The sequence below is a fragment of the Pleuronectes platessa genome, chromosome 4, assembly GCF_947347685.1.
Source record: "Pleuronectes platessa chromosome 4, fPlePla1.1, whole genome shotgun sequence".
In the NCBI taxonomy this organism is placed as follows: domain Eukaryota; kingdom Metazoa; phylum Chordata; class Actinopteri; order Pleuronectiformes; family Pleuronectidae; genus Pleuronectes; species Pleuronectes platessa.
In genome coordinates this window covers 13,381,093-13,405,424 of record NC_070629.1, presented here as the reverse complement: position 1 = coordinate 13,405,424, position 24,332 = coordinate 13,381,093, and the positions used below count along the sequence as shown (strand labels likewise).

General features: G+C 44.1%; 1 protein-coding gene across 1 annotated transcript in view; it reads right to left on the bottom strand.

The window, feature by feature from the left end:
* Positions 1 to 24,332, bottom strand: part of adgra2 (adhesion G protein-coupled receptor A2) — a 38,633-nt gene continuing 14,301 nt past the window's right edge. The window contains exons 2-19 of the mRNA XM_053419839.1: positions 21,252 to 21,323; positions 10,141 to 10,212; positions 9,158 to 9,229; positions 8,985 to 9,056; positions 7,727 to 7,890; positions 7,121 to 7,334; positions 6,806 to 6,970; positions 6,529 to 6,727; positions 6,276 to 6,425; positions 5,998 to 6,159; positions 5,498 to 5,698; positions 5,175 to 5,364; positions 3,789 to 3,997; positions 3,578 to 3,705; positions 3,375 to 3,498; positions 3,142 to 3,290; positions 2,356 to 2,445; positions 1 to 2,200 (exon numbers count right to left, since the gene is read on the bottom strand). Coding sequence (XP_053275814.1) covers positions 775 to 2,200; positions 2,356 to 2,445; positions 3,142 to 3,290; positions 3,375 to 3,498; positions 3,578 to 3,705; positions 3,789 to 3,997; positions 5,175 to 5,364; positions 5,498 to 5,698; positions 5,998 to 6,159; positions 6,276 to 6,425; positions 6,529 to 6,727; positions 6,806 to 6,970; positions 7,121 to 7,334; positions 7,727 to 7,890; positions 8,985 to 9,056; positions 9,158 to 9,229; positions 10,141 to 10,212; positions 21,252 to 21,323 — 3,859 coding nt within the window. The 3' untranslated portion in view covers positions 1 to 774. The remainder of the gene's footprint in view (positions 2,201 to 2,355; positions 2,446 to 3,141; positions 3,291 to 3,374; positions 3,499 to 3,577; positions 3,706 to 3,788; positions 3,998 to 5,174; positions 5,365 to 5,497; positions 5,699 to 5,997; positions 6,160 to 6,275; positions 6,426 to 6,528; positions 6,728 to 6,805; positions 6,971 to 7,120; positions 7,335 to 7,726; positions 7,891 to 8,984; positions 9,057 to 9,157; positions 9,230 to 10,140; positions 10,213 to 21,251; positions 21,324 to 24,332) is intronic.

Genomic DNA, 24,332 nt, shown 5'->3' with positions numbered 1-24,332 from the left:
TATGAGAGAGAAGCTCTGGTGTTTAATCTGTCTGAATTTATTAGATAGGGAGGGGAGCTCTGTCAGTGCTGATGGGAGTACATAGAAAATAAAAATGAAACATTTTCATCATATATTCAAAAGTCTCACATAGCTTTTTTTAATTCACACAAAGATTCTGTACAGACACATTCATACAGTTATTCCACTGTATGTATGCACACACACACGCACACATGCAAACACACACGCACATACACACGCAGACACACACACACACACACACACACACACACACACAATGAACATACAAGTGCATACATGAGGACACGCTGTTACTTGAAGCAAACATAAGGGTGAAGGACTGTCCACAGATTAAATGCATATAGCTGTACTTTGGAAACAGAACATCTTGGTGTCCATTTCTCGCTATAGTTGATATGCATAGAAAAATCACAACTAAAAATGTAAAGCTTTCATTAGACATCCAAAATCAACATCATATGCCAATTTCAGAGATATTGTGTAAATGTTTTTGAGTGAAATGGATAAAATAAACGAGTATCTTGTTTTGGAAAACGACAATAAAAAACCCAGTCTCATTATTTTTTTCCCATTTCACAGAAAATTCTTACAATGCTACAGAGGCAAGAGTACTAGTTTAGGGTCCTGGATGCCTTCATGATTTTATATCTTAAATTATATAATTATAATAATCAAGAGACCATTAAAACATAACCTGATCATTTAAGAGTTCTTTAAGGTCATGCATAGAAGTTCACATGTAAGTATAGGTTACACTGTGGTTTCACTTTTCCACAAACTGCTCTTCAATCCAACAGAGCTCTGTGACTGGTCAGTGCCACTCATATCCTGCTCCAGTTCCAGCACTGAGTTTTTTAGGGTGCCATTTGGGGCAGCAGCCCCTGGCACAGTGGTCGTGACACTGTTCAAGGGGTACGAACAGCGCTTCGTCTCCCGCTCTGCAGCAGCTGCCAGTTTCAAATTGTCTTTGCTGGCACATCGTCTCTGAGCACCTTGCATGGCCACTCTGCTGGCTATGGAAGGCAGGAGTGGGAAGGGCTTGCGGCTCCCACTGCTGCCGCCGTCGCTTCCCTCTGAGGGGCTTGTGGCCAGTGTCTCCCCCACCCGCTTCCCATTTGTCAGTGGGCTGGCCTGGTTCTCTGAGAGGCTGTGGTGAATGCTGCCGTTCTCGCTCGTGGCCTGTTTGTAAACCCCATGAGAGGAGCTGATGTGCTCTAAACCTGTGGGCCCCAAAGCGCCAAGGCTGCCCCCACCTGCAGCGGTCCTTAGAGCTTTGAGACGATAGTGACCTCTCCCCTCACTCCGATGGTGATACTGACTGCTCCCTTGTTTAGTTCTGCTACTTACTTTCCTTCTCTGGGGATGCACTGGGGCTGCAGAGTTATTGAAGGGCAGAATATTGTTTGTTGGCTTGGTGGTGTTGTCGGTACTTGTGCTAGTGTTGTTGCTTGCAGGGGTGCGTGTAACTGATTGATTGTTTGGACTCTCTTGTGCCACCTGTAACAAGTTGGTGAGCTTGCAGGGCCCGGGGCCCACGCTGCTGATCCCACTTGGCGTGGAGGACGACCTAGCTGATGAGGAGTTGTGAGAGTCAGCGGGTGGATGGCAGTTGATGAAAAGTTGAGATCCCTGCTCAGAAGTCTGCACTCCACTCCCGGTAGTGCAGGTGTGTGTGTAAGTCGACATAGGGTGAGAACGGCGGTAGCCTGGGCAACATGCCAGCCACGAGGCCTGCACATCCATTCGTCTGAAGCAGTGGTGCACCACCAGAAACAGCCCCAAGATGGTGGCAGCCATCCCATAGAGACAGCTGAACAACAGACTAGTGTGCTCTGTCAGCCACATAGCCATGGCCCCACAACACCACAGAGCCACAAACAGAAAGTGAGTGGCCACCAGCACTAAGAACTGTGTCTTCAGTGAGTACTGGTCCTCTGGAGCCACAGAAGTGTTTATGGGTCCCACCACTGAGTCTGTGGAGAGCAGGCTGGTGCTTCCTGCCAGCGCGGGCTGGCTCTCGGTCACAGGAGAGGACAGGGTGGTTCCTGTGCATTCTTTGGCCACACGGTGCCTCAGGCGAAACACAGTGAACAGGAAATAGATCCAGGTCACCAACACCACCAGGCCAGCAGGGACAAAGAAAGACCCTAGACTGGGGCGCCACACCAGCCAGCAGCTGCAAGAGCCAGAGAAGATGTCAGGAGGGTCAAAGCAAAACAAGGACATCTCTGTGTATCAAACATGTCCGAGAGAATTATTCACGTCAGTACCTAACAACACAACACAGCCTCATGAGAAAAATGGATCAAGGATGAAGAAAGAAGTACTCACTAAGGGCTGTTGTCTCCATAGTTGTTGACATTGACAGCTGCAGTGATCCCACAAATGATAAGAGGAACTCCCCCAGCTATCAAATAGAACCTTGAATAACAGAGAAAAAACATTTCAAACACACATTCCCAGCTGCAGTTTCAGAAATAAAGAGCAGTTCTTGTTCGTGCCACAGGATGCTTTTCGACCACAGTGATTTTAAAGTGTGCCTGTCTCTGTCATTTTCCTTTCAGTATTGTTATGTCTCTAACTGCCTACAATCTGAACAGAGCTGTGTGATCCCTCACCCTTTTAGTGGGCAGAGCGCTACAAGGGTCAGAACAGGGCCGGGAAGGCTGTGATTTATTTCACTCTCATCCCATGTGGCCGAGTGGGCAACAAAGAGGTGGCTGGAGGTCAGGGGCACAGTATATGATCACAGGGATGGGTGGGGGTGAGGGTGAAAAATAGAAGGGAATATTTAGAAAGACAGTGCACCCCACTGAATGGCCCTGCTTAGATTTATGGTGACCCCTTCAGTTTCTGTTGTGTTGGTTTCAAACATTCCTCCCCTCTAGTCTTATGGCTTTTCTGTGCCTTACAGCAATATTCTCTAATGTCCCTCCAAAGTTTCATTAAAAACAGAGGGACTTTAGTTGTTGGGGCACAGTGGCCGCCTTTGAGTTTGGGTGGCCATGCACAAGAACTCCCGCATCTGTCTAAATCATAAACCATATTGACAGCGAACAATAATCTCATGGTACGGGAATTCGGTGAAGACATGCTGCGGCTCGCTCGCGCCCTGACCTGAGCATTGGTCGCTGAGTAGGTGGAACAGGAGACTCTCCCTCCAACTGCCGCGGCAGTCTCCACACCGTCTCTTTGTAGATGACCCTGGCGCTGACTCCGATCCACAGCAGGGTCGACAGCGACGAGTAGTGCAGCGCAATTCCCACCTGTCACATATTTCAGTCAGATCAGACATCAAGTTTACATCCCACTATTGAAAAATTATGACTCTGTGTAAACTCAGAACTTACTGCTTGACAGACCACTGGGTAGCTGGTTAAGCTTATGCCTCCTGCGTAGATGGCTGATGTCATGGCGATGTGGAAGCAGGTATTCAGTAATGTGTGCCAGCTCTTTCTCGATATGTGAATAGTGCTGTAGGGACACAGAGTTAAATGATCAGAACATGAAAAGCAACAGCAAACAGCGGTGAGAAGTGTCTGAATGCACATACCTGTGATGTAGTATGTGTGTGATGATGATGGTGAAGAGGCAGAGGAGCAGCACTGCAGTGCAGGCGTACACCACAGGGTGGAGCACAACTACAGACATCGGTGAGGATCCTGGGAAGTCAGGCACCTCCTAGAGAAAAAAAAATCCCATTCAGCCAAGGAAAGTCTCATTCAATGGTGAAATATAATTTTAAAAGAAACTTGGTATCCTACCTGCAACACAGCATAGTTGCTGAGCATAGAGCAGCGCATGGTGGAGGTGCTGCTGTCACTGTGGACCAGCTGACAGCCCTCCTGGCTCCAGGCTCCCTGCCTCTCCTGTCCCTTCAGGCTCCACTGGGCTGCCACAGCATCGGAACCAGGGGACAAGTGACGCAGTGACACCCAGATCGGCTCTGAGTGATTCCACACGCTGCAGCCCTCTGTCACAGAAAAGGATTGATATCGTTAATACAAAACTGTACTGATGACCAAGTTGAGTAAATGGCTACCTTAATATTAGCAAGTAAATCAGTTTGGGATGCCAGATCTTCCCTATGCTAAATAATTCTCAACAATCCCCACAGACATGAATGCACTGTGCTCTTCTGGTGAAAATAGCTAAATTAACACTTGTGAAGGTCAAGGAAAAGTGAGTGCACAAAGAGTTGATAGATTTATGGATATAGTAAATCCCATCAAGAATTTACAATGTGAGTTTTATTCTACGGCACTTCTGTTCGTATAGGTACGACAATAAATGATTCTTGATTGTGTCTACATTAATGTCTTTGAGTATCATGAAAAGTGCTCTATAAATAAAATATATTATTTTTATTATTTGATGAAAAGGGTTGAAATTCAATACAAAAAGGGAGGGAGGCTTTCTAGTATTTCATTACCTGGTATCTCATATATCCATACTGTATACATTGTTCCTCTAATACGATGGTACAGTCAGACCAGCTTGGCTAATCTGGGTTTGCCTTAATCAGGGGCCATAAAGGAGCCACAATTTACATAGAGGGTTCAGTTATGTGTCCAACATCCATTCACATTTTCAATTTCTGATTTGGTTATATACACATTTAAGTCATTCCTTGTCATTCACTTTTATATATATAGATTTAAGCGAAGCAACACATCATTGACTATATTTTCCTAAAAATGTTCCTTGTTCAAGCTATTTGTGTACGTAGAAAAAATATTTTTTCTACGTACACAATTTTTTTCAGAAATTGTGACTACTTTATTGAAAACATGAAATTCAGGGGTCAATCTGATTTTCATCAGGGGCCAGAGCCCCCCTGGCCCCACCCCTGGATCTGCTCCTGAGACAGACATTGTAACGACTATCTCATTATAGAAGAACAAATCTGATTAAGCGTGATGCGAAACATGTTGTTTTCTCCTTCTGTTGCTTTGAAAATGTAATAGTATCAATCCTGGCATCCTAGTGACAAAATCAATGATATTAGCTTTACCCCAAGACAAATAATGAGTTCACGTTATAGAGATATAGGGATCACACCACAATGTAGCAATACTAGCAATCTCTTATGACATTATATATATATATATATATATATATGTATTTTAAGCTATTGGAAGATTCCTTACCTAGGCCTACGAAGACGACAGGAGTGTTGACACTTCGTCTGCGGTTGTGATCCCCAATGTTGCTCGAGTTTCCAGACAGAGGAAAGAAGCTGCCGGTTCTGAAGGCTACAAACTGCAGTTTACAGTCGGCAGTAGCATCAGGAGGAAACAGAGTCGCTGGAATAGTCACAGACGCCAGGGCCACTGAATTCTGGTGAAGAAGACATGGAAATCATGTATTTAAAGTTGAAATCCACCATTGAACCTTGTTCATGGGGAATGCAGGAACAATAGGTCACTAACAACCCACTTATGAAAACAATAAGCAGATGCTCATGCCTCACCTTTAGTAGAAAATTGTTGAGGGAGGTGTTATGGGAGCCAGTGCTGCATCGGAACCGAAGCTGCTGTTCATGGCTGGACTCTGCCATGTCTAATCCCAGGCTGCCCACTGAGACCTCACGGCGCTGGTACGCAGTGCAGGTTATACCAGTGAAGTGGGCCGGTCGGATTAGGTGGGCCTCCATCACAATGTTCCTGGATACCTGTACATATACAAAACAAATATGAATGCTATGGACTATTTCCATATATTATCAGTAGATAATTTCAGTCATCTGGATAAGGTGTCTAAAATTGAATTGATAGATTTAACATTTTGCTTTTAAATTGTTTGTTTAATTTGGCTACATAGGCTAAATCATGAGATCGATCAAAAGAACAAAAAATATTCACATTAATGCTTCGGTTGCAAATTTATGCACGTGCGATTGCCATGATTAACTATAAATATATTCAGGGTAATTCTCTAGATGATGAGATGAGCATCAGGTTGATTGGGTACCATGGAGAAGTCCTGAGCGTGACTGTGTAGCTGAGGCCAGGCCAGTGTCTCCAGAGAGTAGACGATGGAGCTGCAGGCTCTCTTCTCTCTCTGAGCGAGAGCGAGGATCTGGTCGTCCACCTGCATCAGGTTACTGCCCATCTCAACCAACACCTCTGACAACTGCAGCAAACACACACAGAGATGATTAAGCTTAAAGGACTGTAACTTCAGGAGAAAACATGACACACATATCTTTACATCGCCAATTTAAATTTGTGAAATTAAATCCTTCTCACCTCCCGCAGAGGTCGGACAAATTCCATGAACTTCTCCATCATTTGTGCCACGTACAACACATCTACTGAGTCAGTGAAGCCTGCAGCCTCCAGGGTGTACGTGCGCACCTGATGTGCAACAGTGACTGCGTTGGACGCATTGATTGGCTTCTGTAGAACAAGGAATAAAGGTCTGATCAAAATCTTCATTGTGTTTAATGAACATGAAGCACGGACTTGACAAAGTAAACTGTGCACTGACAGCAGCACTGACCAAAATGAAGGTGTGCAGGACACGGGTGATGCCGTTGGTGTAATGACAGTCGGAGTAGTCCCCGTCCTGCCACTTTCCAGAACGATCACAGTACCGAGAGGCCTTTTTCTGCTCCATACCCCCCTCCACAGACAGGGAAGGGTAACGCAGCTGTAGGCAGTATTGTTGGGAGGTGATGCCTGCCAGGGTTCTTGGCCACCTGAGGATTAAAGCCAAAGAATAATGAGAGCACTGAATCCTTCGGTATGTAATAATAAATAATGTAACTGTAACCAACCTGAACTCCCCACGGTTGTTGACAACTTTATCCTCTGGACAGAAGGAGGCACTGTTCTCCAGCACCACTATTTCAACACTGCGAGACGTATTACCGCGCCCAGTGGAAACCACACACTCCCACTCTCCACTGGCCTCCACATGTACGTTGAATAGAATCAGCTCACTGGATAAAGATATAGACAGCTCATTATAACACCTTCTTCTCCAAAATAGTATATTCTAGTACGGAAATTTGAATGATAAACAGCATCACCAGGGGACATGAGGGAAACACAGAGCACTCAGAAAGCCTGTGTCTCTCAAGTTAACATACCTGGTGATGAAGGTGCAGTCGTGCAGCACACTGTTCTCCAGCTGGACACCCATTTCTGGGTTGGAGGTCACCAGCTGACCGTTTTGACGCCAGTGCAGAGTGGTGATCTTGTCCACCAAGGCGGATGTGCACTGGAAGGGCAGCCGATCCCCTTTGAAGACCACCTGACGCTGGGACGGCAGCAGCGACAGGGTGTGCAGCTCCAGCGGACCGTCTGAGCACCACCGGTGGGAAAAGACACAGACGCGGCCATTACACATCACGCTGAATTATTTCTGCTCTCTTATTACCCATCCTCAGCTAAACGTTTCCACAGAAGTTATGAGGAGTCTGCCACAGATTAGATGCAGCCTGCAGCAATTCATAAATGCGACCCACAGGATTAGTTGTCAACACAGCTCACTGATGATTTTATAAATATGTCCCCGCTGAGTGACTGGGATGGATCTCCTTGCAGCCCTTTGCGTCCACTAATTCTTCAAATTACTGGGATGATCTTGAGCGATGTTATGATTGCATTGTCATTGTCATTCGCAAGCTTATGCTTTCCGAAACAATGCGGTGAACTGCCTCATTCAAATGCCTCATTCTCAGCCAGGCTCTCACCACAGGTCAGCTGACTCTCCCTCAGTCCACGCAGGGGCTTTCCCTTTAGGCTCCTGGGGTAGGCACACAGGGTTTCGTCCCCCAACCTGGCAGAACTGCTGCGAAAGAAGCCCGGGACCCAACGCAACCCACAGTCACACGACAGGTGGTCTGAGTTGAAGTTTCTGCAGAGAGAGGTCAAATCAGTGTTATCTAGCTGCTCACTATAGCATCTAATGTACATACGGCACACACATGTGGAGGTGGGGAGTTAAGAACTACAAATACTTTGTTACTGTACTTTAAGTCGTTTTTTTAGGTATCTGTACTTTACCCGATGGTACATTTTTCTGAGAACTCTTCACTTTTAAGACAATATCTGCACTTGCTACTCCTTACATTTCCAAAACAGACCTGTTACTTTGTTTTGCAAGTGCCGTCTTCCCAATAACAAAACAGATGTCAACATAGATAGAAGGGTCAATAACACAAAAAAGACGATTCCATATATATATCTATCATAGCAGAGACAAAACAGACGCACGTGTCTGTGACAAGGAGTAACAACATGAAAGAAAGTGAATAGTCAACCAATAACACTGATAACATCAACAATGTCAATGATTAAGAAGAGGAACAGCAAATTCTCAATCTCTGGCCATATTTAAATACTTTATTTCATACATCGTACAGATTTCCTCCTTAATGATTTTTCATGTTCACAAACCTATATTTTTTGTATATTAAATCAAATATAATTTGATGTAAGAGTTCTTTAAGTAAAATAGTCGTTTAACTCAATAAATGTTGCGAGTACCTCTTCTTACTTTGAGTACATTTCAAAACCTTTATTTGTTTACCTTTTTGTTTTAGTAAAGAGGTTTCTTTATTTCTATTTAGGTAAGGGATCAGTGCATATTTGCTACGTGACACCCAAACGTGACACACCAACAAACAATAACAGCCACCCTTTATCACCTATATATTTCAGATTTTTTATTTGTCTCCATGCAATCAGACTCAAAATCTTTGTGTCTTCTGGTTAAAGATAGGCTGAGCTGAAATATGTTTTTCATCTTAAAATAAATCGTACACATAAATACAGGTTGTTGCTTATTTGAAATGTTCCACATTGGTTTGAAGGGATTGTAAAACACTTAGCAAACCCTTAACAAAATAAATATTGCCAGACATAAATGTTATCTTCATCTATAATATTTATTGTTTCATCCAGATATGGAAAGGCATGCAATGAGAGTGTGGCGTCTGTGATACTCACACTAGCTTGAGGGACGGCAGTTCCTGAAACACTCCTGGGTCCATGGTCGATATGATGTTGCCAGAGAGATTCCTGGCAGAACGCAAATTAGATACGAGCCAGTTAGCTGAACGGCTTCAACCTTAACATAAAACATCCTCTATCTTTAAAATATCTGCTCATCTTTCTCTTACAGTTTGGTGAGGTTGGTCAGTCCCTGGAACATGTCGGCAGTCAGGCAGCCAATGCGGTTGTTGGATAAGTCGCTAAAAGTACGAGGAGACAAAAGGAATGTATTGGTTATTTTCAAATGAAGAGGACCTGTCTCAGCCACTCAGCAACACAGATTGTGATATTTTGACTCTTTCACTGCCCATGTTCCAACTGAAGACCTCTGTCTCAGTCTTATATAGTGAAAAGGATAAAGATAAAGCATTTTCTTTGATTCAATAACCTTCATACTGCAGTGTTCTCTTTTTTTAGAAAGTTAGAATAAGTTGAAGAATTATAACAACAGTCTCCGCCACTCTCCCTTATCACAACTCCATGGGACCCCAGTAAAAGTTTATCACCCTCGGGGTAAAAGCAGGGCCCCTGGTCTGCCGTCCGTCCCTGAGTGTGATGTATAGCCACAGCCAGAGAGGGATCTGCTCTGCTGCCCCTCTGACACTACCCAGCAGAGAGCTGTCCAAAGCATGTGTTTATCTCCCCCTGTTTGTTTTGAGAAACCCCAGACTTTGCAGGGAAAACACAAGTAGGGGGAGGAGGGAGGGGAAGTCACGCGGTGCAGCACAGGCAACCAGCTCCGACCCACGCCACAACCGAGACCTCGGAGTCCGAAAAACACAAAAGGGTGAACGGCGAGCCGCGGCGTGGGCCTGAGGTTTACGCATCGGTGCGCCACCAGAGATGACAGTGCACAGCCCCCGCAAGAATCAGCAGGAAAACTTAAGTGAACAAGGCCTTTATGGTCACGCTAACATCAGGAGCTCGATGCAACATATGACATCTGCCATGAATTGCAAAAACACTGCATGTTTTTCTCTTTAGCAACTACTGTAAAGTTGGTGAACAATCAAAAAAGAAAATCTTAAGCTATCTTCTGCCTGTGTGCATGATTTCTACATTTGCTGCTCTGAAACCAAAGGGAATGTGAGTCATGTTAATGTGTACTTACAGTTTCCGAAGCTCGGACAGGCCCTGGAAGGCTCCAGGCGTGATGGTGCTGATTAAGTTGTGCTTGAGGTCCCTGGGGAGAGAGAACATTTCAGGTCAATGAGAGAATGCGTGCAGGGATGATGTGTAGATACAGCTTCAATTAGGTGCAGTGCCCATTGTAAACATGTGTGTTGGATTGGGCTGTTTGCTTGGCCTGTGGTGACGCTGGTTGCAGCTTTCTCACTGACACTGTAAAAGTGACCTGCAGTAATTAAGCCGCGGTGAGTAGTGACAGACTGCGTGACTCTGAAGCCACACCACCGCTGCTGCACAAAGAGATGTTCAACTGTTAATTCAAAGTTTGGTAAAGCTCGGATAAGTACACAGAACCCGGAACTGGAGAATCAGTTGTGATCCACAATGTCTCTGACATTGATGAGTCCCAGCCTCTGCTGTTACAGAGCCCTGGTAACCTCTTTATTCAAAGTGTATTAATATTGAATGTATCGTGTGTCCAAGTCGCTCCAAATACATTTCCTTGGGTCCTCAACAATATACATGCCGAGTGTGAAGCCGATAAAATGAACAGTTGTCTAGATGTGTGGCAGCTGCATGCCGAAGTGTCCTTGGGCAGTGTATGAGTGATGGAGAGAGTACTGCACATAGATGCACTGTATAAATGTGTGTGTGAATGGGTGAAGGGCAAAACTATATGGTATAGCAACTTGAGAGGTCAACAGGCGCTTTAAAAATACAGACCAATTTACCTTATGTGAGCCAAATACAGACAGACAGAGAGACAGATATATAAATGTTGTGAAATATGCAGATTTCCTCTGTATTGAGTATTGTTAGATCAGAGTAATGAGTGTTTATGCAGTAGAGATTCTGGTAGATTATTATTAATACAGAGCCAGGCTAGCTGTTTCTTTAAAGCTAAGCTAACTGGCTGCTAACTGTAAATTTAAATTTCATGGACGTGCATGAGGCTGGTATTAATCTTCCATCTCCTGCCGTGCCTTCTGTCGTACCTCCACTTCTTTCACAATGACTCTCTCCACGATAAACTTGGCCTCTGCGAACCGTAAATGTGAGTTTCTTGAACCACCTTTGAAGATCTGATTTCACACTATCATATCTTCTGCAGCACTTTTTTCCCCTGTGTTTCCACTCTGCACCCATGTGTTAAAGCATTCAGCCACATACCCGCTCTCCATCAGTAACCTACATTAGATTTTGAATCCTAGAAGTTTTTTTTATTGGCCAGGTGGGAATAGTGAGGTTAAAGCAGGTCAGCAGACGGATGGTTATTGACAGGACAGGGTCACTGCGGGCTTAACTGTCATCCATGTTTCTACAACTTGAAAAATGTCTGCTCCCATTGGACCGGCAGCAGAAGAGGATTTCTCTGCAGGAGCGCTGCAGCTGCATTTTTGTCTATTTCGCTTCTTACCGAGACCTCAGGGGACTTTCTGGTCCTTTTTTTTGTTTCCACAGAGATTATCTGTCATCGCCGCTCTCGACCACACGGCCTCACACCCTGTACACAGCTTCAGGCGTCTCTTAACCATTCTCTCGTCTTCTTTCCAAGAGATGAGTTATTTTGATCAAACTAGGGCAGCGAAATTGTTTTAGAAAATGGCTTCCAGTTAAAAAATTTGACAGTGCGGTTCAGCTGGGATAGAGTCAGAGATCAGGGATTTTGCTGTTGGTCCAAGCTTTCGCCAAGCCATCGCTCATATGTGGATTATAGACAGGAGACAGGTTATAATGATGGAGCAAAATCTCCCTGTCCTCGGCCCAAAAGGCTGAGGTCTGTTGTGTTTGTCTCAAAGCAGACAGCCTTGGACGGCTCAGCGCTGCTGATGAGTGCGTTGCCAGTTTGTCAGACAGAATTACCTCACAGCTTTTACAAAAGGGTAGAAATGTTTCCCCCTGTATCATTGTGAAGATAGATACATAAATAACGATGATTATACAGGATATACAAGTATAGTTTATATGTGTGTGTGTGTGTTTGACGAGGAACCAGAGCCTCGAAAGTGTGTTCGGCTGTGGATATTCCCAGGTTCCTGTGTGACAGTAGCTGTATAGTTGTTGACCGGGGCGGGTGGGGGGGAGAACAATACTGTTTCCAGTCTGTGTGTCCCGGGGCTCATTAGTGCAGCAATGAAAGACGAGGCACTGCCCACTGTTTCCTCTCTCCCACTCACACACATATTCAAGTTTGCGTTTGCCGTGTAGCACTGATCCCCACGTGTATATGCACCACAACCTGCATTCTTATGAAAGTAATGATTAAATGTGCTTCTGGTGTTGCAATTAATTCATACAGTTAAGATAAGCGTGGCCCTGGAAAAAGGATTTTAAGACTGACTAACTCTAAATACCCCACATGAATGAAAACATTGCATTTAGGGAAAAGTCTCTTCTGGTCATTCTACATATGAATTTCATGAATTAATACGAAATCTAAAACTAAAAGGTTTCAACCCATCGGCTGATCTCAAGCTCTTTAAATATATTTTCAGGACAAGAGAGAAACAAATGCTCTGTAGAATAATGAATAATGATAATAATATAACTATAAACATAATAAAATAAGTATAATGTTACCTGTGTAACAAATAAATAATATAAGTATATTTATATAACCTAAAGCCTTTTGAAATAGAATGTTCATTATTGTATTAATGTTAATATAAGTCCTTGACTGATCAGTGATCTCAATCTAAATAAGATTGTGAAATAAAACAGTTCAAAACATCAAAGCATTATTAAGGTTACCTAAAATAGAAAACTGACTTTATATCTTTTCTAATCAGTACAATAGTTGAAAAAGACACAATGTACCATAGAGACAACATCTAAATCAGACAAACATAAGTACAAACACACACTCACACACACTCACACACATACACACAAGCATGCACACACGCAGATCTCGCTGTATTCAAAGGACATTCCATAGAGTTATACTTTTGGAGGTTTACTCTAATAACTGAGTCATGCATGGATGTGGATCATCAGACCCAAAGGGACAGAGGATTTATGTTGATGTTGGTGTTGACGCCCTGAGAACCACATTGTGACATTGGCAGCACAGAGTTCATGAGGGACTCAAACTCTATGACAGTGCGCTTTTTAGCAATTGAACCACAAAACCGATCTTCAACTAACAATGCACGTCAAACCGCTGCGTATTCATACCCGCCTGGAAAGTGCCCAGTGCTGTGTGTGTCAACAGGTCACTACCTCTGATACACTCTCTTATCACCAAGCTGGGGAATTCGAAGGAGCTCACCAGAGTCTACAGCATTTGAAGCCCCGGCCAAGTGCTGAGCCCTGCTGCAGTCCAAACGTCAGCTCTCATTCACCAACATAATCCAGGCTTAATCTCAGCTGCAGCCCCTCGCCACTTGTCCACACTTCCAGATTTATTTCCAACTTTATCTCAGATATACAGCACAAGGCAGACTGCAGCGCGGGCCTCATACTCAGGCGATGACTTGTCGGCGTGGCCTCTGGAGCACAGCTTCACAGCTCAGTGGCCTTGACACTGATGACAACAGCTGTCACCAGGCAAGAGGATAATAGTAGAGATAATAAATACTTCAAAGCCTCGTGCTCGCTCAGAAAATATCATTGTTGAAAATGTTAGAAGCTGTAACTTGTAGCTATTACTTGTTGTCATTATCTCTCACAGCGGTAGCATGTCGTTCTTCAAGAAAAGCTACATGATTGGTGGTGACACGGTGTTATTATGAATATGGCTTTTCTCTTTGAGTTATGCTTTGTAACCTTGGGAGTGCGTTGCTTTTTCCCCTTCACCACATGTGGCCCGTGTGATTGGGTTAAGACAGACTCAAGCTCGCTCGCGGCCCAAAAGGGGCCATTGTCTGCTACCAGTGGGCCTAACACCAGCCTCTGCCATTAAGAATGTCTTTTTTCTTGTTCACCAACTCCTCCTGATCAATGGGACTAGTCCTCCGACATTCTGAAGAGTCATTTCTCTGTGGGTATAAGGGATGAGCACCTGGGCCCCATGCAGACTGGAGAGGAGCGACGTGCTTGTAGGGCACCGAGAGGGTAATAATGAAGACATGTTCTGTAAAGCGCTCCAGACGTGGAGTGCTCCATTATCAGGAGCACAGCGGCAGGGACTGGAGTGCTCCACTGACATTGTTTGGGCCCCGGAGGGAGCTGGGAAAATGACTGAAGCCAGGGAATGGCCACTCATTATCACCAGACTGGAATCAAGAATTTCCCTTCCCTGTTTCTTTTTCTTATTTTTATTGACTGACGTGGTATTGCAAGGCCAATTTCTATAATTTCATTGCAAATGTCTTTTACTGCAGAACAATATAAGCAACTGCCTGAAGATAGAACAAATCAATAAGTCCCTGGATTATAGTTGTGTTGGAAAAAACAATGGGGGGGTTAACTAGCACCTTGGCTCCTGGCAGAGGTCACGGGAGACCATTTTTGTGCCGCGTGTCATTTCCTGTCTGGTTGGCGTCTCTCGTAAAGGCTCTTGCTCGTTTATTTTTACAGTTTCCTTTTTCTCCTTTTCTTTACTAGCTAGCTTTCCTCTTCAGGGAGGGGCAGGTGGGATTCTGTACTGAGCTAAATTATCCCTGTGTACGGCCCCGCAGACCCCACCTCCCTACTCCTCAACACACTTGCTCACAATGGGGTCTCTGTAACACAGGCCCCAAACGTACTCCTGCCTTCCCCCCAAAACAGGAAACCAGGATCTGCCGAGCTCTTGTTTTTATACTAGTTTCCTGCTTTGCTGCCCCTTCCCCAGATTATTTTCTTTACTTTTTTCCTGGTTCCTCTCAGATTGGATATACCTAATCAACGTCTGTCTGCCTTCGTCAGGAAACCAACTGCTTTGATGAAGCTATAGGAGCATAAATAGACATTAAGTATAAACCACTGGACACATACTTAACATTTTAAAAATGCATCAGTGGGATGCTATGGCCTTGGAGGGGATTATTTTGGTGTGTTTTGGTTTGCACTGGACTCTGCACACAACCTTGACAAATTAAACATTGTTTGAAAGCTCAAAGTGTCAGAACCAATTATTTAGTATGAGCTTAATCACTGCCAAAGCTGTTCACACAGAATTGTTTTAGACCCAAAGTACTTTCCATACAGGCAATTCTCCCATGTTTGTGCCTCTGTATCTTTCTTATAGTCATTCTGGGCTTTGGGGTATAAAATTACCTTTAAAATGAGACCATCTGTAATCATGTCTGTAGCCAAAAGGAAAGAACACTACCCTTTTATTTGCGGTACATTATTTTCAGGCCTGTAATGGAGGTGTTGGTTAAAGAGGGTTAAGATATTTCCTTCGGACCTGGACAATCATTGATCCTACACCGTACTGTGGTTTACTGCTCATGACTGACAGTAACATAAACTGTGGATCCAATTGCACAGCCGTTAGTGGGATGTACAAAAATGGCAATATAGATTTTTATTTGAAGGGTAAAATTTCCTCAGTTGATTATATGTTTCTATAGTGTGCAGCAAGAGGAGCTGGGGATCATCCTGCCAAGGAAAACTCTGGAACCACGGACTTTTATTGACTTTAGTCCTGAGTTTTGGAGCAGCTGAAAGAAGGGGGCGATGCCCACTCTGGATTTTCATCTACCAGCATAAACATCAATCTCAGTTCATGGTTTAATGCAACATAAAGTGGATTATAAAAGTTGTTTATCAGAATTATGATCATGTAGGTTTCTCAGAGCTAGAAGTTGTAGTAATAGAGAATAGATTGTATAGTGCAAATTTGTCCACTACTGATTATGATTATGATACAACATAACCTGAGTAATTTGAGCTGAAAATCCCATAATAACATAGATATGAGGAATCCACGTTAACTTGTCACTCAAATTATGAAATTATGGAAATTTTGTTATGTAAATTAAGGAATTTTCAGCCAGTAGGCGGACTACAGCTCATGGAGAGTGAGAAGGAGGAGGAACAGAGACCCAGTGAGCTGGGAGAGGGGAGATGCAAAAATAAAGCAGAAAAGGAACACAAACGGAAGTGGGGGGAAGAAAGTCCAGAGAAAGCTCAAGTTCCTCCGGAGGAGAACGCCATTGAAACCATATCAAGTTTGTCGAACGAGTGTGCTCGAGAGTTACTGGCGTATAAAGTGCACGATTTGGTAATGGGCTTATGAGGGGGCTCGCTCGCTGTTTCAATAAACCCCCAGAGCCATGACTGAGCTGGGCTTGCAATACAAACACACCCCGTTCCTTCAGTTTATCTGAAAGACACATCTGGAGTCTATCAACTCCAGCAGCAGCAACCCCCCCCCCCCCCCCTTTTCTGTTTCCACTCTCCAGCACGCTTAACCCCTTCCTCACCCATTCCACCCCTGAATGTCATGCACTCTCATTAGGTGAGAGTTGCCTAAGCGGGGGGCACTCGGTGGCGTGTGTGGGAAAACATACTTACCCAAATGTTCATTTTTCTGAGTGAGGAATGAGACTCGCATGTGCGACCTCCCCAGATGGCCTTTAGTTGTCTTCAGAGTGTTGGGCCGGTACAATCTGAACCTTGTCTTACCCACACTGGTACAGACAGAGGGACTCTTTGCCATGTAAGCACAATCTCCACTGTTTTTATGTGCTATAGTGCTGCCCACCTATGCTTTGTTCCCCCTCATCAAGGTAATTTGCTTAGCCTGTGTGGAAATAATGTTAATCTCCCCACTAAGGAAAACAACCTCAGCTTTATATAGGACAAACTGCAGGAGTGTGCTTCCCCTCCCTCCCTGTTTCCCTCTTCCTCTCTCTCCAGCCACCATACCATCTTTAGCCATCTCGGCTCCACTTCCCCTGTGTCAGATGGTGAAGTTGTTTAAGTTGGACTGCATCCTAACCCCAGCTGCTCAGAATGGCAGAGGCGATTTCAAGGTTGGTTTCAGAGAGGCTGAGGCGGAGAGCGAGTGGCCCGTCTCCCCTTTTGTTAAACAGATACTATCAAGTCAAAGAGTGATACATGGGCCCAGGCGTTTTGTAACCATAATGTGATAATAGGGTGTATATTTTCCATCATGCAGACACTTTTCTAAACATATCTGCACATTCTCTTGCACTGTGTGACTTATTGGTCACAGGTTTCTATGCAAACTTCTCTTTAATTCGTATTGCTCTTCTGCCATAAATCACAAGAAACTCCTCATTTCCGGCTCTTGAACAAAGTTGTTCTAAGTCAACAGGAAGTTTCTTAGTAATCTGGTGTGATATTTCCTGTGCGAGCTCTACGTGCATGTGCTTACAACTAAAGTTACCGTCACTTCATTGACACTGTAGGAGTCATTTTCAGACTCTCTTGTTGACAAAGTCTATCGTGGTGCCAACACCTCGAGCCTCTAACCAGTCCTAACCACAAGCCTCACTCCTGCCTTTCAGACCTGTCCACTGCGAGCGTCCCGCTGCTCCCTCATCCATCACCGCCGCTGCCCTCTGCTCTCCCTCTCCACTCTCCACTCCCTCTCTCCCTGTAGGGTGAGCCGACCTGGTAATGAGGGCCCCTTGTGCCCTGTCTGCCTGTCCTGTGTCCCATGGTGCAGTGGGGCCCAGCTGGACAAGAGCCAGACTGCTTCGGCCCTCTTTGCTCATTATTCTCATTACCTTGCCTCAAATCAGTGCAGGACAGGCCGCTGGGATCTGTCCACAACTCATAAAGGTCCCGGCTCGTTAGCGGGGCCTCCAGCGTCAGCTTCCATCAGAAAGGGTGTGCACAGAGGTGTAGGTAGTCGGATAGGTACACAAGTACAGTACCAAAACCCCAATGGTGTGTATACTAATGTGACCTTCTTTGCATATGGTGGGCGACACCACAGAAGAAAGGTATGATTCAGCTGGTGTTTCGTCCAAGAGCTGGAAAGAAATAAGGTATTCCAAGATCCAAATGTAGCTGTTGGATGGCAGGTCTGTTTAAAAGAGCTACAAAAACATAGTAGTCCAGTAAGAGGGCAAAAACAAACAGGGCTAAATTGCTCCTCTGCACTTGGGTGGTTTGGCAGGTTATGAAGGCAATAGTGGCTTTGGGGAGGTTTGTCCCAATGAAAGGGCTAACTGTGTAGATCGTTGCACTGTCTGGCCCATGGGCCTAGAGGAGGGTGGCCTGCCTCAGAGCTGTATTCTCCCACTAACAACAGCAGATCAGACTGCATTCAGCTCTGAATACACGTCTGGTGTGAGTGTACGGGTGTGAGTGTGCGTCTGCACAGAGAGTTAGCAGAGCCATTTCAAATGACTGGACAAGAAGTTAAGGTGCCCATACTAGGAAACACACTTACACTGAAGTCACAATGGAGATTGAGCAAAATTGTGTGTCTGTGTGTGTGTGTGTGAGTGTCTGCAGTCAGGGGAGCAGACTGTGTTTATCCTTGTCTCGTAGGGGAAGAGATGCAGTGTAATTCCCTGATGTGTGTTTACTCAGCCCTAGTGGGCCGCCCTTTGATTACAGCACTGACCACATAATATGAGTAACTGTTCACTACTGCTCCAAATGACAAGCACATGTAGACAACACACTGGAAACAATGAGGAGACCTGGAGAGCGGTGACGGGCTGAAAAGAGGCAAACCTCACATCTCACAGTTTCACATTGACAAGGACTCCGATCCAAACTTTGAATGCAACCTCACATCTGAGTCCATCCCTTCAAACCCCTCCATCACAGCAACGGTGAATTTCAATGTGGCATTTTTCACATCAGACAGCAATTTTCCCATGAGCTCAGATGTAATTATAAGCTGTGCAGGGCTCAATTAAAGGTTGAAGACGTCAGCGTGAGGGAACAGACCTCCACCGCTGTGTGTCAGAGAGCCAGCGGAGGCTGAGGCAGAGGAGTGAAATGAGGCCTGCGTGATTTACGCTACGTCCTCTCCTCACATCTCCCTCTGTGGAGCACAAGTGTGAGTGTTAGTTTGTCTGCACTGTCTCTCCACCCCCCCCCCAGGTTTTGTAGTTATGAGCCTCCAGGAAAGCTCCACCCTTGTTGCCCCCTGCTAGTTTTATCGCTGCTTCAGGTACGAGGGCCTGTTAGCGGGTCAGCTCAGGTTACCCGACCCACCGACCCTGCAGCACAACAGGGAATCTTGTCCACACTTACAAAAATAAACATTCAGCTCATTTTACATCGAACACATCAGCCAACAGATTTACTTTGGCTTTCCTTTATTATCACTTCCACCCAAGCAGTTTTAGATATAAGATATCTGTGTAGCATCTTCATCATCATCATCCTCATCATCATCATCATCATCATCATCATCATCGCCAACAGCTTTATCAGCGTCTTCGGTGCAAGACAGACTGCTGAGGTACAAGCTGAGAACTTTGGCCTTAAATCTGTTCACCCACGGCACTCACATGCCAGACATGAAAATAGCAAGTACAGCAAGAATTGGCTTTTTTGTTCTTGACTGGCACATCTGCTGTGAGCTCCAGTAGGTAGCTACTAATAACAACTGCTGCAAATTAACATATTTTTCTTTCAACATGTTTGAGAAGCCAGTTAGCTTCATGGGTGGCAGATCCGAGTGGCATGTGGAACTAATATCCCTTCAGCATACTCATCCCACCCTCTGACAAAACAAGTATGTCTGCCAGACTGTATGCAGACTACGGCTTGCTCCATGTGGGTAGTTAGCTACAAGCACACTATAAAAGCTTTACTAGGATGCTAGCACACCTTGCAATGGAATTTAATGTCTGGGAAACAAACTAGATGCAGAGAGAATCAGAGGAGCCAGGAGTAGCTGGAAAACACAAGTCTAGACCGTAATGACAAAAATCCGTCTAGAGGCGATTTCACACCAGAGAGTCCAGACCATGGTCCCGAATCAAGGTTCATGTCATTGTTACAATAGCTTTGGTTTCACGTTGTTATTTAGGGAGTTGACCAAATACATTTGTGTGCTATAAGTACGTCCTTTGTACCTCCCTATACTTGAGATTGATTGTTTTGTGGATGGACGTCTGTCTGGCGTTGCTGTATTTTCAAATAGGCTATCATGTTCACCAGTCCTTTGGAATAAGGTGCATAGTAAAAAGTAGTTTTCCATTTGAATGAAGAAAATTATGAATTGATTTATTTTGTCTATTATATAGACCTCTACTTAAATATCATTGCGATATTACTATTAGCAAAATGAGTGTCCTAAACCTTATATCATCGGAAGCAATGACTGCATCAACCACTCTTCCAGTGTCCAGACTTCATGTTATTGGTCCAAAAGTTCAAACTATCTGAAAAAACCTTTTTCCTAGACTAGACAGAGCGAGTCCTAATTAGCTAGTCCTTGATAAACTGGACAAACGGAACAGTATGAATAGTTAAGACATTACCAAAGTTGACCAAAAACTAAATTTAGATTCTGAATGTAATTCATCTCTTGGAGTCCATGAACATCTGTAGTCTACTCAATGTCATGACCATCCCAATAACTGTCCAGACAATAAAAAAAACAAATGTTCAGCTTCATAGTGACATTATCGGTTATCTGGGGACCATGAATGTCGGAACCAAATGTCATGAAATTCCATCTAATTGTTGTGTGATATTTCATTCTAACAAAGCGATGTGTCAGGCGACATATTCACTATTGTAGCTTTCCCGTTTGTCACTGAGGCCGCTCTGCAGGAAGAAAAAAGATATTGTCTATCATCTGTCTCACACCCCATTCAGAGAGATTACAATGCTGCTAAGGAGGGCCAGACTGTCTGTGAGCCTCCGGCCAAACTGCCAACATGCACCTCCTCCCAGAGATCTCCCTTATCTTGTCCTGCGGTTTCTGTGGAGTGGGGCTTACCTGATAATGAAACACTGAAGTGTAATTATGTGAACTTTCAACATAACTTTGTGAAAGCCAGTCTGACTGTATCATCCTCCCTGCTGGATAGAAGCCCACAGAGCTTCTCAGATCTCACTGATTCACTGTCTATTTCTCTGCAAAAGCCTAGACACACTTAATAACAGCTCCCACATATATGCATCCCATAAATCTAAAGGAAAGAATAAATGTGACACCTTTGCATCTGTCAAGGTGCAAAAATAATCAAGCATGATAAGAAATAGGCTACTCACAGCTTTTCCAGAGCGTAGAGTCCAAAGAAGGATCCATTCTTCAGAACTCGAATTTTGTTGTGGCTCATTATCCTGTTAAAAGCAAAACACACAGTATTGTTAAAAATCAACAACTGATAATAAATAAAGGACATTTTAGAATGCCAAAATCAAATGTGCTTAAATACTATCTTGGACATTAGTTTCCCACCAGACGCATGTCGAGGGGGTCATGAGGGTGACGAGAGTCAAACTGACCACTCGGGCCTGCAGTCACACAAAAGATTAGCCTGAGCAGAAACATTAGCCAAAGATGTTTCCAATTAATGCTAAAGACAAGAAATAGAACATCAAGATTAGGAGGGAAGCTGTAATCTTGATAACCATTTCACATACATTTTTTTACATCAAAAGGATTTCGCTCCACATCAAACGAATGGCGGCACAGACCATGTTAATTGGCTCTTTCCATAGTGACGAATCCCTTGGCTTAAGGAGTTCTTATCAGAGCAGAGGGCATAGGGCTGCAGCACACACTGGATGTGAGCTTCAGATGGCTTCTCTGACAGGGGGAACATTGGATAGTTACAGCAATCACTCTGCTCTAAGGGACAATTGTCAGAGTCAGTGTAAGGACACACTTAAGCAAAGATGATATCTCTCAATACAAGTTGTTGAGTTTTGCCAAGATTAAGACAAGAAGATCAATACCAGGCTCATGTCTGTATGCTGAGTAGGAAGCTACAGGCAGTTTGCTTAGCTTAGCATAAAGACTGGAAGCACAGAGAAACATCAAGCACGACTCTGTCGAACTGGTGGGTAACCTCTGCTGTGCTTTTTCACAACCACTCAAGCTTCCTTGCACCAGCAATACATTCGGGTGGCCGTGGCTCAGGAGGTAGAGAAGGCCGACTACTAACCAAAAGGCCAGTAGTTTGATTCCTACCAAGATACTGAACCCCAAATTTCTCTGTGGGCTGTGCTGAATTGTGTTTGATGTAAAAAGTTGTTGCACATAGAAGTGCTGTTTGAATGTGTGTGTGGTTGGATGAATGCGACTTGTTTTGTTATTGAATTGACAATAACACTGAAACAGGACTACATTAATACAGTCGGGTTATTATTTTCTTATGAGAGCCATAAAGTAGTGTGTCAGAAAATAACATGCACATCTGAGTTTGAAGCCAAGTGAAAGTTCCCAGTGTTCAACAAAATATGTTTATGTTGTATACTAATGCACTTTGCCAAATATCCTTTAGAGGAAATAAACCAGCTGACTGGATTATATTTACTGAGGGGTTTTCTTTTCCAGTTCAGGAAGTTCAGTGTTCTTGCACAAAATAGGGAGTAGTTCAGGCAGGATGGTCGGGCCTACAAAGCACAAAACGCTGACTCCAGAGGCCGGGGTTTATACTGTGCATCACATGTGTTATTAGGTTTAGTCCACTTATGCTATTGGGAAAGGTTAGGAAACGTCTGTGCTTTTGTTATATTTGAAAACCCAAAGCATCTCTGTGCTTCAACTCAGTGTTGACTTTGTCAATAATAAACCAAGACCAGGATCTACCCTGCTAGTGCTAATTTGTTGTGTATAAAGATAATATCCAGGAGACAGTGTTTAATATTCATAGCTCTGTGTCCACTGCCCACGTCTGCCCAGGAAAAGCTCAGGGTACAGCCAGGGCCATGATGCTGGCATCAGCCCATCATCATTAACACACCCTTCAGTTTCATGTCATCTTCGCTCCTACCACATGGCGCTTAATGGGCTGTTTGCGACATTAAGTGTGTTCCGAATAGAGAGAGTGGAGCTGTGTGTGCTCCTTTAAAAATGGGAGCTGACTGTGAACAGTCTGTGAGATTTACAGATTCAGCAGCAGTCGGCCCCCCTATTTCCTGCCACATCAATAAAAACACTGCCTTCAGGCTGCGCCTTCCAGCTCAGTTAATGACCTGATTTAATCATCTAGTCTTGGTATATAGGGACAAACTGGCCCGACTCACTTCTTCACCTCGATAGCCTTGTTCACAGCCACGACATCTGAAGGCAGAAAAGTCTGTCACAAAATCAAACACAACTTTAAGGGTAAATCATCTCCTGCTCCAGTTAAAAACCAGAGACATATTTAGTTAAATTGGGCTTCAATCAAGATCACAGATAATGACCAAACCAAAGCTTTTCTGATGGTTTTACTCAGCTGTTCTATGCCTCAATAATTTTTATTTTAAGTTGTTCTGAGAAAGTATTATTACTATCTAAGAATCTAAACCAATGTCCAAAAATGGAGTCTTGAAAACCGATGCCATTGCAGATCAGAGACTAATTTCTAACTGTAAACTATAAACTAAACTCAAATATGTCATGTTCAATAATCCCCCCAGAATCATTGAAATAAATCCATTATCGTGTCACAGCATTTTGAGCGTGCATGTTTAACGAGCACAGTCCTCTCGTGCCGTAGCCTGCGTATGAACCTTTGACTCGTGGACCTTAAGGTCTCTCACTAGACTTTGGGCACAATATCTCTTCTATAACTGGATGCAGGCCCGAGATGAAAGCTACAGAAGATCCGGAACTGCCTGAATAATTCAATACAGATAGGAGAGGAGAAAGTCACATCTGGCAAAGAAACAAACCATTTAATTCAACACAGACAGTTTAGATACAGATAGTTCCTTTTTGACTAAGCTTATTATGCAGAAAAAAAACGATTAGTCAGATTCCTGTGTATGCTGGGTCTGGATGCGCTTGAATGTGTACATGTGCGTGCGAACAAAATTTGACCTTTTGTATACTTCTATTCAGATGTGTTTGTGTGTTATCTCCATGTGCACTTGGAGATCACAGAAACCCTCATATCTCTCAGGTTAAGTCATTTCAAAACAATATTAGCGTGGTCGTCTGTACACTGGGTCTTGAGAGCTGATGTTCATAAATAAAAAAAGGGCACAACATGAATTCCTCCTACAGACAACTAAAGGTGCAGATTTCCAGGAATGCGGGGAAGTCTACAGAGGCTGTGCTCTACTGTGTAACCCCTCGAAGTCAGATGTTTGGAGCACAGTTGTAGAGAAGGACATTGTTCTTTCGTGAACAATGCA